The sequence below is a fragment of the Chenopodium album genome, chromosome 1 (genome assembly GCF_948465745.1).
Source record: "Chenopodium album chromosome 1, dcCheAlbu1.1, whole genome shotgun sequence".
In the NCBI taxonomy this organism is placed as follows: domain Eukaryota; kingdom Viridiplantae; phylum Streptophyta; class Magnoliopsida; order Caryophyllales; family Amaranthaceae; genus Chenopodium; species Chenopodium album.
In genome coordinates this window covers 86,700,732-86,717,845 of record NC_137834.1, presented here as the reverse complement: position 1 = coordinate 86,717,845, position 17,114 = coordinate 86,700,732, and the positions used below count along the sequence as shown (strand labels likewise).

Sequence of the window (17,114 nt, the reverse complement as noted above, 5' to 3'; positions counted from 1 at the left end):
AGAACGACCCTTTTGGGTTGATTTCGCAGGTATTAAGAAACTTAAATAAAAAGAACTAAAAGGTATATTGGAAAGACAAATTTACATGGGGGTTTGTAAAAAAAGTAAGAGAGAAAGAATTAAAAATACATGAAAAAACAAAAGTTTATATGGGGAAACTAATTTTACACAAAAATTATTGTAAATTGGCGGGTATTTTAATGCAAATAGGTCGATCATTTTGGGACTAAAATTAGGTCCAAAGGGTCGAACTTTTAGGGATGGGAGAGTAGTGAATATTGTATGGAAAAAAAAAAGTAAGTAATGATTTTTTGAGTATATGTGTATTTTGTATGGGAAAGTTAAAAAGTAAGTAATGATTATGAGAGTGAGGGGTAGCTCAAGTGGTTAGAGCTTCCCTCTCGGTTCCAAGAGATCTTGGGACCGATTCTCACCCTGTCTTTGTGGCTCTCTAAACATCAAAAAAAAAAAAAAAAAGTTTATGTGATATATTTAGAAACAAGCACAACATTTTGGAACTCCAAAAAGAAATACAGGCAAAAAATAATGAGACGGAAGGAGTAACTTTTATGTCACTCTGGGACAGAACTCCTACTTTTGATCAATCAAAGATAACATCATCATGTTATCATTCCTTTTTTACTTATAACGATTTGAATTTCATGACAACGTTTAAAACTTGTAATTATAATATATTTAATTTAATTCTTAAAAAGTAAAATTATATTCCATAAAAAGTTAGGTTACCAAGCAAAAAAGATTGATCTGTCATTAAAAATAACCTCCCAATTTTATGCAATTATGCAAACCTGTAAGGCTATAATATATTTCAAATCTAACATAACTCCACATGGAGTAGTTTTTTTTTTTTTTTGGTGTTAAGATAGCCATAAAGGCGGGGTGAGAATCAATTCTGAATCTCTCTAAAATCGAGAAAAAAGCTTTAATCCCTCACTCTCATAATAATAATAATAATAATAATAATAATATGATTATAGGAGTACAGTAAATAGATTAAAACTCAAAACGTTGCGAGTAAAAAAGAATCGAACAATAAACATGAAAGAAAACAGAGGTCACGACAAGCAGTTGGAGCATCCATAAGGACAGAAGCCTTGTGTATATAAAAGAGGGGAAAGCAGAAATCATAAACAACTCCGCCAAATAAAAAGTTTTGGCAAATGTAAATCATAAAAAACTCCAGTAATACTACAGTGAGTTACAACCGCGTTTGACGGCGTCATCGCTCTCTTGCTCTTCCTCCTACTACTCTTTGACCTCGCTTTCCATTCTAGACTAGTCTTCTCTCCCATTTTCTCTCTCCTCAGTCTTCCCCAAACTTCAATTTTTCTGGGTTTTAAATAAATGTGAAATCAACGAACTTTTTTAATAAGGTAAACCCACTACTACTACTACAATTTCCAATTTCTTCCAAAAAATTATGAATTTTTTCTTCCAACCATTTGTATTTAGGACTGATTAAAAGGGTCCCCCACGTCTTTACAATCCTACCCAGATCGCCAGCTAACTTGTAAGTTGTAACCCACTTCACAATTTTTGATTTTTTTAATTTCTGGGTTCATTTGGGCAAAACGTCGAACACCTTGTATTCAATACAACTTCAATTTTGTTGAAAATTTTGTAACCCCAGTTGAAAAAAGGGGGAATTTGAGGTGTAAAAATGGCGGATTTGGTTAAGCAGATCTTAACAAGGCCAATACAATTAGCAGACCAGATAATAAAGGCAGCAGATGAGGCTGCTTCGTTTAAGCAGGAGTGTTCGGAGTTGAAATCAAAGACTTCCAAACTATCCGACCTGCTTCGTCAGGCCGCTCGGTCGAGTTCCGACCTTTATGAGCGGCCTACTCGTCGGATCATCGACGATACGAATCAGGTGCTTGAGAAAGCCTTGACCGTTGCACAAAAGTGCCGGGCAAACGGCCTTCTCAAGCGCGCCTTCACCATCATCCCCGCAGCCGCCTTCCGAAAGATGTTCGGCCAATTGGAGAACTCTATCGGAGACGTCTCGTGGCTCCTCCGTGTTTCCGGAGGAGCCGGGGATGATGATGGAGGCGTCGGGGGATACCTCGGTCTTCCCCCGATCGCTGCCAACGAGCCTATCCTCTGCCTCATTTGGGAGCAGATCTCTATTCTATCGATAGGCTCGGTGGATGATCGGGCTGACGCTGCCGCCTCTTTGGTATCGTTAGCCCGAGACAATGATCGTTACGGTAAGCTCATCATTGAGGAGGGTGGTGTTGTCCCTCTATTGAAACTGTTAAAGGAGGGAAAGACATTGGAAGGTCAAGAGAACGCGGCTCGAGCCCTCGGGCTATTAGGCCGTGACCCTGAGAGTGTTGAGGCAATGGTTCTATCTGGGGTGTGCTTAGTTTTTGCCAAAATTCTTAAGGAAGGGCCTATGAAGGTGCAGGCTATGGTTGCGTGGGCGGTTTCGGAGTTGGCTCGGCATTATTCAAAGTGCCAGGACATTTTCTTTCAGCACAATGCTGTCCGGTTGTTGGTTGGGCATCTTGCATTTGAGACAATTCAAGAGCATAGCAAGTATGTAGTTTTGACCACCAAGTCTATCACTGGTGCTGCTTCTATTCACAATGCCGCGGTTGCTATGGCTGCGGCTGCCAATGCTAATCAGAGCAGTGTCATCAAAGTGAAGGTGCCGGAAGATGAGGAAAAGACTCAGATCGCGCATCCGATGGCTAGGAGTGCTAGTCCTAGTAGGCTGCATAATTTGGTTGCTACTGCTACTGCACAAGCTAAGGCCAAGACAAACCCTCCTGTTGCTGCTGCTGCTGCCACCACACAAGTCAATGGCAGCAGCAATGTGAATGCGAATGGAAATGGTAGTAATAGCAATCATCATAATCATACTCATAGTTTTGCTGGGGGTAAGATTAGGGAAAGAGAAATGGAGGATCCAGCAGTCAAGGCTAACTTGAAGGCAATGGCGGCGAAAGCCCTGTGGCATCTTGCTCAAGGGAATTCTGCCATCTGCAAGAGCATCTGTGAGTCGCGGGCATTGCTTTGTTTTGCTGTTCTATTAGAGAAGGGAACGCCTGAAATCCAATACAACTCTGCAATGGCGGTGATGGAGATCACCGCCGTTGCTGAGAGGGATGCTGATCTTAGAAGGTCAGCATTTAAGCCTAGTTCTCCTGCCTGCAAGGCTGTGGTTGATCAATTGTTAAAGGTCATTGAAAAGGGTGATTCAGACCTCCTTATTCCCTGTCTTAGTGCAATTGGTAATCTTGCTAGGACTTTTAGAGCCACTGAAACCCGAATGATCGGACCATTGGTACTGCTGCTAGATGAGCGTGAGCCAGAGGTGGAAAGGGCAGCTGTGATTGCGCTTACCAAATTCGCAGGCAGCGAAAATTACCTGCGTGTGGATCACTCCAAGGCCATACTTGCTGCAGGTGGAATCAAGCATTTGATACAGCTGGTGTATTTTGGAGAACAACAGATAGTGCAAATCCCAGCATTGGAGCTGCTGTCTTACATTGCACTGCACGTGCCCGATAGCGAGGAGTTGGCTCGAAACGAGGTGCTTACTGTCTTGGACTGGGCATCAAAACAGTCTCACATGGTGCAAGATGAATCTAGAGAGACTTTGTTGCTAGAAGCTAAGAGCAGGCTTGAACTTTACCAAACAAGAGGCACAAGGTGAAGAGTTAAAATCTAAAAAATCGCGCTTTTTCCGAATTAAGAGTAATTATTAAACACCCCACCCCAACTCCCTCAAATGGTGAATAGCTCATTCGTTTGTGTATCCATCTAAATTGATTTGTCTCATAAATATTACATTTTCACCTCGAAATTTTTTTGATGATAGCATGAATTTGTAATTTTGTTATCATTTAATGTGTATTGTAAATACAAATTAGTTGCAAAAGTTCATCAACAATGACAAAATTCCTTCGATTTTGAGCAATGGTTTTTGTTTTATTCAGTTAAAGATTCTCATTTGAGGTTTATTCTTGAATAATGTTAGGTAGGAAATTTGTTGAAAATTGACAGAATAATTAGGAGGTGGGGATATGATATTGTGATTATTGTCTGATGTTTGTTCATACTGTAGAATATTATATGTAATGTGGCCCTATATGAACATGGCTTCTGATTTATGACTTATTTTCTCTGATGTGGTTACATTTTAGAAGACATGGCATACTATATAACAATTGTAGATCAATAAGAACTGGAAATCTGAGTGATCAGGTCTTTTTCAAAGAGAATTTCTTAAACTTGGTGGTTTATTGGACACTCACCAATTGCCATCAGACACATATACACGGAAATATACATACAAATACTTGAAAATCTCTGAGTGTTTTTATTTCAAAACCACCCTCTATCTCTTAAACACCTCTTGGCAGTGAAAATGCCACCAGCATAAACCCCAGGACCGATTTCTCACAAGTGCAAAATCACTTGAAATCTCGAGTTTATCCAAAACACCTCTTGGTAGTGAAAATGCCACCGAGATTGGTATATATCCAGGGATCGATTTCTCATAAGTACAAAATCACTTGAAATCTCGAGTGTTTTTTATTTCAAAACCACCCTCTATTTCCTAAACACCTCGGTGGCAGTGAAAATGCCACCGAGACTGGCTTAAACCCCAAGGATCGATTTCTTCTTTCTCACGTGTACGAAAATAACAATGTTCCATGAGGATTAACAATAAAATGCCACAAGTTTATTGAAATTCATGCAGCCAGAAAAGGCTAAAGAAAAGGAAGTGTTGCGTAATTTCCCATAGTTAGCAAGAGCCAAACAAAGCTTAACCCATCAAACAGTGACTGCTAGTGTATTGTACCTGGATTTTGCTAAAGTTAGCACATTTTAATCATCTAAAAACAGCATGTTACCTTTCTATCATTTTACTACTCTAATCATTTTTGCTAGTACAACTTTTCACAATTATTGTCACTTTTTTGTTACCCAAAAAAATATTTTTACCAAAAAAAAAAAACAAAAAAATTGTGAATTTTCAACGTGAAAATCATGTAAAAATGAAGGTGATGATGATACATTTACCGAGATTACTGTAATTCTTCCCATGTGAGTGAGATAAGCTCGACCAACCAGCTACAACTGTATTACCTTCCTCCTTTGTCTTCTAGAAGCATCATGTCATACTAATTGACCTTTCACTATAAATACTCGTGGATACGAATCATACAAGTATACAACCCATTTTTTATTTTTAAATGCAATTTGTTTGTTAAATAGGCAAAACAAAAATCTACCAAGATCTATCACAGTAATATTGATTATAACAATGATAATAATAACAACGGTTTGGTATAGATGCGAAAATAATCCCATGGTAATATTACGAATCTAGATTTGTATTAAATAATTTAACTTAATTTTCTTAAGATGATTGAATTGAAATGAACTTAATTTTAGTAAATTGAATGATCTAGATTTAATTTAGCTAAAATGATCAAATTGAAATGAAATAGATTTAATTTTGTTGAATAGATTGAACTAAAATGAACTAGATACAAATTTGTTGAAATTGATTAGATTGAAAAGAAACACGTCCTATCATTTCTATCCTAAAATAAAATGATGGCGACCTTTTGCTTAAACCCCACCCGCCATTAATGTTATCATATTTTTTTTTCTTAAGTGGACAAACACCAACCTTAATTAAATGAACTTTATCAAACTAGGATGTGGGGGTTTCACAACCAAAATTTAGTGTTAGCCTATATAAAAACAATGGTTGGTTCAAACATCTTACCTTTGTTGTTTGATACTTCATAACACTAAGTACTATGACTTTACATAAAGTTGTGTTGTCCAAAATATAATGATATATGGAATTAGACTAATGAGAACCACACAATCTCACATAAAATTACAACCTTCCAATCAAGTTTCCACAATTTTGGAATAATCCCAATCACATATTTTTAATTCAATTGCTTAATAATGTACTTGCATGCAAAGATAAATTTGACCATAATTTTCTTAGAAAATATATAAGTAGCACTTTTCAATAAGAATCTAACAATATAGTTATAGAGTACTTTTCATATATTGCATTTAAAAAAATTTCGATTATTACAATAAATACGGGTCGTTAGAGGTACATAAATCCCACCTAACAAGGTATTTGATACGCATCATTGAGACTAAATATTAAAATAAACAGAAAATTGCTCTTGAAATAATTGCAGGCGTAATACAATACATAAGTTATCTAGTGGGCATAATTCAATACTTCTATCTCTATCTCTATCTCTATCTCTATCTCTATATACCGATTACCATAGAAAAATGCTCAAATAACTAAATTTCCATATTACTTACAAAAATTTCCTATGAGGCAAATATATATAAACCCGCTAATTTAAGTTAATGAGCCGCTAATTTAATTAGTAGTAATTAAATTAATACATACTCCTCCCGTTTCTACAAATTCAACTCACTTTACATTTGCACGGTAATATCTTTGACTATTTACAACTTCAGCTATGTAATCAGTTAAGCAATCTTACTCTTTAATAAAACAGCTGTTTTTGTGAACAAGTAAAAAAAAAAAAATGTACTACTTTCAGTTGCTAATGTAGACAGTATGTCCGAATATTGATAAAAAGGCGGAATCATTAAAGTTATTTTCACTTCTTAGCTGAAAATAGTAATGGGGCAGTTTTAGGAGCTCGCGCTTTCAACCTCGGCACCACCAAGGTTTTCATAGCAGAGGTCATGACTCTTCATAAAGGCATTCTTCTAGCTCTTGAGCATGGGATCAAAAATATCATAATTGAAGGTGATAATCTTTTAGTAATCAACTCCGTTAATGGCATCTGGTCAACACCATGGCAAATTGATCATATTATTCAAGACATTTGTTCACTTCTTAGCAATTTCGATAACTGGAGTACTCGTCATATCTTTCGATAGGCAAATCAAGCATCGGACTGGATAGCAAATGTTGGTCATTTAGTTAGTGATAGTATGGATATAGTCCCTTGTAATAATTCTTCTTTATTTCCCATCATTTTTTCCGACGCATTAGGAATTCCCTCGTGACGAGGGTTTCCTAATGTTTTCTTTTTTTCTTACCATTGTTAAAAAAATAAAAATAAAAAAAATGAAAGTTATTTTCACGCATTTTCTAAGAAAATCTCTCATCTATATTAAATAAATAAATAAAATTAGGGTTTAAAATAAAAAATGATTAAAAAAAAAACACTTTAGAATTTAATCAAAGGGGCATTTGTTTTATTGTTTGACCTTTGTACTGCAAACGTGATACATGTCTTCCATAACTCCGGTGAGTGCGATAAAACATTTTTTATTTTTTTAGGAAGTAAAATATATTTTCCAACCATATATATATATATATATATATTTTTCAATCCACTAAAAGCTCCAGGTAATCCAAGACGGCACATTGAATCTGGACAATGAGAAAACAACAACGTAATATAAAAAGATGGGTAAAATTTGAGGTACCTGATGATATATAACAGAGAGGTGAAGAGAAATTGAAACAACATAAACTAATTATCTTAGTGAACTTTGTAAATCTTTACCTGTCTATGTGAGTAGGATTATGCGACAACTAGCCCCCAACAGAGAGGGAGTATGTACCATATCAATGAAACTGGACACTCACTTGATGAGGAGAAAGTACAGACAATCAACTTTATCAGCTACGACCTGTAAAGCAAACAACAAATGTAAGCACACAGATGCTAGCTATGTGTTGGGAGAAAATTACAAAATAAAGCAGCAGTAAATCCTTCACGAGCATATTCATGTAGTATGTCGCAGCCTCAGTTCTCAAATCTTTGGAGAATTTGGAGCTACCGCTGTCTTGTTCATTGTATCACAAAGACGTTAACCCATAAATTTGTTATCTCTATGATATGATTCTATGGATATTGCTATGAAAGGACCACCACAACGACAGCAACCATTCTACTGACATTGAGACCAATTGAGCCATAAGAAGTTAGGATTTTATCATATAAAATCAAAATACAATCATAAAACATGAAGCTGCAGTGAACCAGCTCTGACTGTGACGGATCTAAAGGGCTTTAAAGACCAATCTTTCTCCTTCATATAGCTAAAGAATCCTTCAGATAGTTGCCTAACAGGGGAAAATCTAAATCACCAGATTACCTCTTTCAGAAGCCTACACAGCGTCAATTAATGACCTTGGGAAGATGTAGTGACTGCTTGCTCAAGACCTCATCAGTAACATCGTCCATATGACAATCATCCTATTAACATTCAATATTCTGCTCCAAAGTTTTATCCTAATTACTGAAAGAATATTTGCACTATATTTTAAAGGTATTTTTATGTTGAAAAGGAACAAGATACATGAATAATACTTACGGAGTACCTCAGTTTTTTTTTTTTAGTTAATTCATAGGTCCAAAATAAATCGTAAGTAAACTGCCAAGGAGTACTACATACGAAGTATATGTTAAAATCAAGATTTTTTATCCATCACTCCATCAGGCAGTAGATTTCCCGAGCAATTTAGATTTGAGAATGGGCTTACTTCTATATATTGCCTTGGTGTCATCTAATTTGCCTTTTATAATGCGAGTGCATACCTTTATATGATGAAGGGGGACAATTCACCTAGCATCGCCCTGTGTAAGTGTGTCCAGGGTAGGACTTCTTAGAACTAAGCTCAACCTGCTGGGCAAATTTAGCAGCAGAACATTACTTTGAGTACAGGAAAAAAAATAGAAAATTGAAAGATAAAACAACCCCTCACAATCAAAGTACACTATGAAAAATCCACAACACTGTAAACCATTCGCTGCACAGAGAATCTGACAGTGCCTTGAAAATGTTAATTGATTATCTCGGAATCAAATTTGGATTAAAGTTAGATAAAACATTGGGTACAGGTAAGTAGAGGTTATCGTTTGACATTATCAATTAATGAATGAGTACACACTAACCTTCAATTGACCCACAAATATGATCATGGATCACAGTGATGCATACACCACGAATGCAACAGAGGTAGACTCTGACTAGTGACCACTTAGTCTTCAAACAGCCAATATCTCTCTCCCTATCATCTCTTCGGGGCCACGGGCCACCATCATATACGACAGATAAAATTCCCGACCCTAAGTTCTCCTTATCATTGAAAGTTATAGTCTTCAGCTTCACTGTTCCAGATGTAGCCAGATTATACGATATTCTTCCAGATTTTACTTCTAATATAAAGTAGGCCTTGAAGGAGTTCCATGGTCTGGTGGTTAAATCATTGGACTCTAAATCCAATATCCCGAGTTCGAATCTCAGTGGAACCATCTTCTGCAAATAATCCAGCCCTCCCTTAGACAAGGAAACAAACACATCAATTTAGATTCTAAAGCAGTACATCAAATACCAATAATATTCACTTTGGTAATGAACCACAAGAACAGATGAAGTTAAGATCAGAGGAAAAGATTCCTAACGGTTATAGTATTATAAATATAGCAGTATAAATCCAATATCCAGAATTTTATCAATAAAACCTTCATAGGTCTTACCAAATCTTCTCAATTTTTAAAATAGGGAGTCCAGAAGCAAAGGTAAGAGTAATTCAAAAACAGCCTCTTGTCACACTTAAGAGGTGGTTAAAACTTCTCCCCAATTATTTCCTCGGTCATCCCCTACCTTTCTGTATTCTAATTTTTGCATCTTGGGGTTAAAACGATTGTCTTTCGCTCTAACTAAGGCTAATTATATTTCTTGAAGTCAGAACTCCTTTAATCCTATGGAACAGCAGGCTTTGTAATAAAATTTCAACCTCTATTAAAACAGAGAGCTAGCATTGCTTAAAAAACAAATAGAGAGCTTGCATTATTTTATCAAATTTCCCCACCAATCCTCACCATTGGTGAAAAGAGATTGGAAATCATATCACACACTTTGGATCCAGCTTTCCCTTAAGCATCAAAACAAAAACATGCAGCTTCAAATTCCAATACACCACAGAAAACATCCTAGTGTCTAGCCTAACCAGGCCAAAGATTTAGAAGAGACATGAGGGAAAGAACTGCCTGTAACCAGTGAATGCTTGACAATTGCGTTTACAATAAGTCTCAAAGATATAATTTGTGAGCTGTACAGTGTTTTCCAATAAAAGTGTGGCTAAGCCGCTAAGGTATCCTTGTGGTTATGAATAGGCCTTGGAGGGCCTTGGGCAACCCCAAGAAGCTTCCCTTAAAATTTCATGAAGAATTTCCACTAACCTACAAGAGAATCACAAGTGAGATAATTGTCATCCATAGTCCCAATAATTGATTGCTACCCTAACAATACACGTGGTAGAATAAATGCTGAGATACTTAAATCTCTTTTCCTTAATGGAAATCATCCTTGTATGTCTTGGCCTTGGTTGACAATTTCTGCACAGGACTTGGCCCAGCATGATGGTGCAAGAAGCCTCTATTGGCATAGACCTTGCTGCCTTAGCTTTGGACGGTGTCTAGACACTAAATGATGCCGCCTATGTTCCAAAAGGGCATTCATGTACTATAAAAACAATTTGACTACAACCACAACCCAAAACCAAGCCAAAAACGTGCATAATAAAACTATAATAGAGTAATAGACCATCCAACTGGATGACGAGTCATAATAGACAGGTTAAGTAACTTTTACACTAGACAAAACCCAATACATCCTTTTGTATGTAAAATGCTTTTTGTAAGAACAAAAACACAACGGGACAATTTTTTCAATCATTTTTTAGTTTTGTTTCATTTCTTTATACTATGGCCCGGGTAAATTGCTCCGAAAGTTTAGAACTTTGATTTTAAAAAATAGGGCAAGTTTGGAGCTTTGGTCTTGCTAGGTGTGACATGATAGTGTTAATTACTACCAAAAAGTTTAAAATAGTATATAATGCCTAACATGTCTTCGCAGGAGAGTACATGCCAGAAAAGGAAAAGGCTGACCACGGGAGCCTATGGCCCTATGGGTTGCAGTTGGACCAGATTTCATCTATTATTGTCTTGCTGAGGAAAATCCCATTCCCCTCTGGCACAGGAGTGTAAAGTCTGAAAATTTTATCCAAATGAGCATTTATACCATAGCATATGTGAATAACATATATTATTATTAAATTACTTCAGGGAAAACCAAGCCAATAACATGGGTTATGGTATAGATTATAGAATACTGAATAAATAGACAAAATCGCCAAAGGAGTAACTATTTTCGATCAGAGTAGTGGATTACCTAGCTTAATAGCAAAGCACTGCAAAGCAACCAATGTTTATCAAGTGCAGCAACACACCATCAGTCAAGGGCAAAATCCACCTAGAACTGCTCAAGCCTGGAGAGCAGTTAAATTCACAGTCTAATCCAGTTACTGAACACTTATGCAGAGCCACAACATCAAACATTATCAGAATAGCACCTCAACCCTATAAACACTCCAATCCAAATATTCATCCTGGAAAAAATAAGACTATAGCTAGACACAGTTTGATGCATTACATTAGCTCACCATAGTAGCTAGCTCTGCAGTCTAAAGCCCAATTCTTCCATTGCACGTAGAGCCTCCCCCATTACCACACTTGTCAGTAATAATACTAGTATAAGGCTAACAAAAATAAGTACTATGAGGAACAGATATTAAACAGCCTAAAACAGTATGACCTTATGAGGGAATGAATTCTACAGAAAAAAGTCAACCATATAATTTTTTAATAGTCTGCTAACTCTTAGAAAATTAAATTGGTTACAGACCTCAAAAACAAAGAATGTGTGGATAGACCAACTCACAAGAATTTCACACCGAGGTCATCAAGAATCAGGAACCAAACTAATATTGTAAACAAGGGCCATAAAAGGTGAATGTTGTCCAAGGCACAATTCATCTTTAAGGTTTTTTTTTTAAAAAAAAAGGATATCATATTCAACATGGCCACCTTACAATATTTAAGTGTCCTTAGAAGTAAAATTGGAACAAAAGTACGATACTTTTTAACCTCATGCCCAGACAAAGAATAAGAGATCTCATGGCTCAGACTACAAAATAATACCAATAGCTCAGAGCTTCGGATCATTTACTAATTTCATGACTAAATTATATTTCTTATACCAAGTTTGGATGTCATAATTGTTTGAGTGTCACACAAAAGATGAGATGTGTTTTTCAGTATTGCAACTAAAAAACACTCAAAGATAAACCATTGTTAAAGGCTTGAGGATAATAAAGTTGTGCACGGAATTTACACACTAAATATTTACAAGATACATTCAATCCATCAGACACTATGTTACTCAGAACCATGTACTTGTGTTGGACATGAGTTATTTAGTTGTGTACAAGTGTCAGACTCTACTTATATTTAAAAAAATTTAAAAAAATCCTTGACTTTTGGTCCAAAATGAAGCGCCAAGATTCTATACTCATGTGGGAGTGCTAAAAATCTGGCATGGATACTTCACATTATAAAGAGTTCAAGTAAGAAGGATCGATGGAGAACTATTTCCTCAAAACTAATAGCTACTGAATTAAGAAAGGAAAAAAAAACTAACTAAACAAAAGATTGAAAGCCATATGGAATTCTAGATAAACACCTCACTCATCACATAATATGAGCAACCCACCTTATGAACAGTTGAGCAAATCAACTCAGAACGTTAAGCGTACTCTTTTGATTCTGTATACCATGCTTCTGTGTATATCTTATCCCAAAGAATCTGTTGGAGAAGGAAAAAGTAAGAAACTCTACACGATCAATGCACATATTTAAAGAAAGTCTGCTTTTGATGAGTGACTACTATCTTCTGCATAATTACAAAGCAATGTACATATAATTTCAGAAATAAGTCCATAATTTCACAGAAAAATTAACACGCTTGATAAAGAGAGATGACGATGCCAAACTCGCTTTCTTATAACTTGCATACAAATACGTTGAAACTGTGATCTTCTATTAGAACCAACAAGGGAAATATGCATTGAGGAGGACGGCCAGAAATGCCACACAAACACATCCCACGCCATCCAATTAGAGAATTTCTAAAAAGAAACCTGATACTGCAAAAAACCATTTAGCATCATATACAGAAGTCACAATTCACCAATGTGTTGGGAATTACATGTTCACACATAAGACAAAAGAAAATCCTGGATGAATTTAATCTCTCAATCCCATAGCTTCTTTATACTATTTTTTTTTTTTTTTTTTTTTTTTTTTTGGGGGGGGGGGGGGGGGGGGAGGGGGGTCTATTATACCAATCATTACTTTTCTCTGCTATCTCGTCTGAAGTTTGAACCATCAGGGTCACCTTCTTACATCCCTCACCACCTCTATTACACTGTGTCATGTGCAGAACCTATCGGTGAAGACACTGGAATGTGAATCAACTGAATCCAATACCCCAAATTCAGATCTTAGTGGAACTATCTTCAACTTATCTACCTGAAACTTTCCAATCCCAAGGAAGGGCACACTTAACAGCTCACAAAAAGAAACAATTGCTTTCTGAATTTTTACTTATTAAAGGTTGATATATCAAATATTAAGCAAGTTTCAGACAATAACCAAATTAAAGACCTAAGTTGCAGATACAAGGGTACAACTTTCCAACATCAGAGATAGTATATTTTCCCAGTGAAAATTAAAGAGTTTTCTATATTTGACAACGAAAACTGCATATGGGGTTAGTAATATAAGGAGGAAGATGAGTTCACTTTTTAAAGCACACACTTGTTCTTTGCATTCTGCCTAGTCATTTTGTTGAGCTCCCTCACACATAGGATTAATAATTTGAACTTGTATTGGCAGCTTCAACTCGAGAAGTTTCTTTACCACACATTAAACCTCACACACCCTAATAAAAACTGCAGGTTCAAGCTTCAACTTAATCATTGAAACAATTAACACACAAAAAAGGCAAGACAGGCAACGTCTAGGGCCAAAATTTCTAAGACGACTCATCTAGGTATAGCCTATAGGCATATTAAACTGCTTGATATCATGATATGCCATTTTTAAGTATTGCATGATAAAGAACCCAATTCACGTCTCTCCTAGAGAATATATCTCATTATACTGGATTCATGATCCTATGATGAACTCTGCCTAGATGAAACAAAAAGAAATTTGATAGTAGTTCAGTTCGCCTAGATGCCCACCATAGCTATATTTGCAAATTGTAGATGCTCAAAGTACATAAATTCAACCTAACTCTTCCTTTGTATGCAAAACTTCTTTGGCTGATCACAAGTATCTTAGTAGTGTAAATATAACAAAATGAAAGCTTGAAAAAGGGAAGGAGGTATGGTGTAAAATGATTTAAAAGTTAACGATATTGAAAGTATACCCGAAAACACAATCTACCAAGCATAGAACAACAACAACAAAAGAAGAAGAAGTAGCAGCAGCAACAACAACAACAACATTATTTATACCGATCAATGCGTGATTTAATCATGCAATCCTAAATTAAGACCCATTTAGACTACATTAAATGCATGACATAATCACAAGTCAATTAGTTATGTCAATGCTTGGTTAAACTAAATATTTCCTTTTTGAATCCTTATATATGGGTCATGTACATCATTATCTAAAAAAGAGTTATTAAGGACCCTTCTTGGAAATAGATACAAGAATCAGGCTAAGTACAGCACAACGCTAGAAACAACAATGGCCTTGTTATAACTTCTTCAGCCATCCCTCAACCCCACACATCAGACATCACCCTTTCTCCCCATCACATCCAAAGAAAATAATTTTAAAGAATATAGATAATCTAATCTTAGAACTAGAAAGTTGGCCAAAGGGATTACCACACTTAAAGGATCAATGAAGAGGGTTAGGCCTTCTATCTACAATATACATATGGATATGAAAATAAGAGGGGGTAGGGGTTATAACAAGTCGGCTAGAGTAGCTCCACCACCAATTTACACTCAAGTCAACGAGCTGGTAGAGTTAAGAAACCCAACATGGATAATAGAATATGCAAGTTACATGCTAATTCATAAGAGAGGATAGTGCACAAAAGCATTATTTACACTACCAAAATTTTGGTCACCTCATAAGTCATAAGTACCACTAAAACAAAGAGGGAAGACAATTTTAAGAAACAGAAGGCCAAAAAAACCCCATAAATTCCTGGCTTCCCTTTTTTTAGTGGGAATTATGAGGTGGCTGAAAATTAAAAATAGTGCAGTAGTGTACATGATAATTTTGTACACCAAGTATCTCTATGCCTTCCACAAGGTAGCACATTACTAGCATTTTTTATGTTCAAAATTCCAAAATAGTGATCTAGCAAGAAATCCAAGGCATATTACTCTAACACTCACAACCTATTTGATAAGTGGCAGTAAATGATGGGATTGGAAACGAATTTATAAATAAATGTGTAAGAGAAACCAATTTTCACTCCCATTGTAATGCTAACTTATCAGTTATCCTAAGTTCACTCTATTGCTTCCAAAACATTCATCGCGAAAAACCATCCACTACAACTAGAAAGGTAATATTGTTTGGTAACAAAATTACATTAAAATGGACACTACGACATACTTCACTTGTCAATTTACACTTAAATTCATTCCCATTACCGCAATTTATAACTAACCATCAAAAGTACCTTCATGCATCAAATTTTATTTTAAAATAACCAGAAAGAACCGACTATATTATACTTCGTATATACTTGTATAATATATGATATGAATATATGATCAAACTATCAAAGACATCCACAATTAACTAGTACAGTTTACTCTCTACTCCATACTAACTGCACATAATTGAAACAAAACCCTAATTAAAATACACCGCAACCTTTGAGCATAATTGGTGCAACAATATTCAAATTTCAAACCTAAGATAACATATTTGAACATAAGATTAAATTTCAGTGAATTCTTCGATTTGTAATTATGCATTAATTAATAATTGACTATAAAAAGAAATCACAATTCGATAAATTACGAGAAGTAATGCATAATTTGAACTTCAATTTCAAATGAGAAGGTTACCTGGCCAAGAATTTGCCGTGATTTTCCAGCATTCTGCCGTCGCAATTGGCGCCACTGAACCGGCGTCACTTTGACGCCAATTTAAAGAGGAAGAGTTTTAAAAGAGGAGAGTGGATCGGAGAATAATGGACTGAATAATAAAAATGAGGGGATTGGACCGTGTTTGGACTTGTATGATGGTAGACATTTGAAGGTTTAGAGGCCCAGTCCTCGACTTTTTACTCTCTTCGTCTCTTTTTATGATGCATTATATTCACCTTATCTGAACTTATCTGAGAGTATTATAGCTTATTTTAGTTATAAATTGAAGTTGGGTAGTCCTGATTAACCCAAATCACAACTTATTTGAACTTATTTTTCCCAAATTTATCTTATCTGAACTTATTACCCCTTATTTAAACTTAGGGTCTGTTTTGTTCACCTAATTTTCACTTATTCAGGTGTAATATAGTTCAAATCAAGTTTAATAAGTTCTGATAAGGGTTATCCAAGTATAAATACAACTAAAATAAGCTTTAATAATGTCTAATAAGTTCAGATCAGTGAAAATCAGATAAATAGAACACACCCTTATTTTTCCTGAAATAAGTAGAATTAAGGTTAACATAACAGAGTCTTACTTGTCTTACTTTGAATCTGAATTTTGTTATTACGCTTCATCTATTTGAGTTAGGTAAAGGGACTAAAAATGGCAAGGAAATGGCAAATGACTAAACTCCATGATTCCACATGTGCGGACTTGATAGAGAAGACTGAAGTTAAGAAGTTTGATGCTGTAAAAGAGGAAATGTGTGTATTTGATTATAGTAAGTTGTTGATATATCGTATAATGTACTTTCGATTACACTATGCAAATTTGGGTTGAGTCTAAACATACATATCACATATTCACAAGACGAGCGCAGATCACTCGTGTAGCACTTGAATCCCTAGACTTGATCCGTGTCAACCTTTCTCATATGCACAAGCAACATTATATAGGATAACAATACACAATGATAATAATAAAATGGAAAAAGACACATGCATTAATATAGAGTCATGGGTAAGGTTGCCCCATATGAGACTTGTTATGCTAGCGGGGAAA

General features: G+C 35.7%; 1 protein-coding gene and 1 long non-coding RNA gene across 6 annotated transcripts; one reads left to right on the top strand and one right to left on the bottom strand.

Moving 5' to 3' along the window:
- The first annotated feature begins 1,124 nt into the window (after positions 1 to 1,124).
- Positions 1,125 to 3,942, top strand: LOC145560443 (uncharacterized). The gene has a single exon (XM_081621700.1). The coding sequence runs from the start codon at positions 1,682 to 1,684 to the stop codon at positions 3,683 to 3,685; it is 2,004 nt and encodes a 667-aa protein (XP_081477826.1). The 5' UTR covers positions 1,125 to 1,681; the 3' UTR covers positions 3,686 to 3,942.
- A 2,439-nt stretch (positions 3,943 to 6,381) lies between these two features.
- LOC145560425 (uncharacterized) lies at positions 6,382 to 16,148 on the bottom strand. Of its 5 annotated transcripts, XR_014093147.1 has the most exons (7): positions 16,028 to 16,148; positions 12,631 to 12,723; positions 11,251 to 11,347; positions 8,970 to 9,354; positions 8,613 to 8,697; positions 7,575 to 7,701; positions 6,382 to 7,438 (listed from the first exon to the last, which is right to left on the bottom strand). It is a non-coding gene; the product is annotated as an uncharacterized LOC145560425 (long non-coding RNA). The 5 variants fall into 5 exon arrangements; XR_014093148.1 differs by having other exon boundaries at positions 6,383 to 7,438; positions 7,575 to 8,697; positions 8,970 to 9,333; XR_014093144.1 differs by having other exon boundaries at positions 6,384 to 7,438; positions 7,575 to 8,697.
- Between the last annotated feature and the right edge of the window lie 966 nt (positions 16,149 to 17,114).

What these genes read in the sequence shown, in the direction of transcription:
- LOC145560443 (XM_081621700.1), top strand. Translation starts at nt 1,682, where the DNA reads ATGGCGGATTTGGTTAAGCAGATCTTAACAAGGCCAATACAATTAGCA.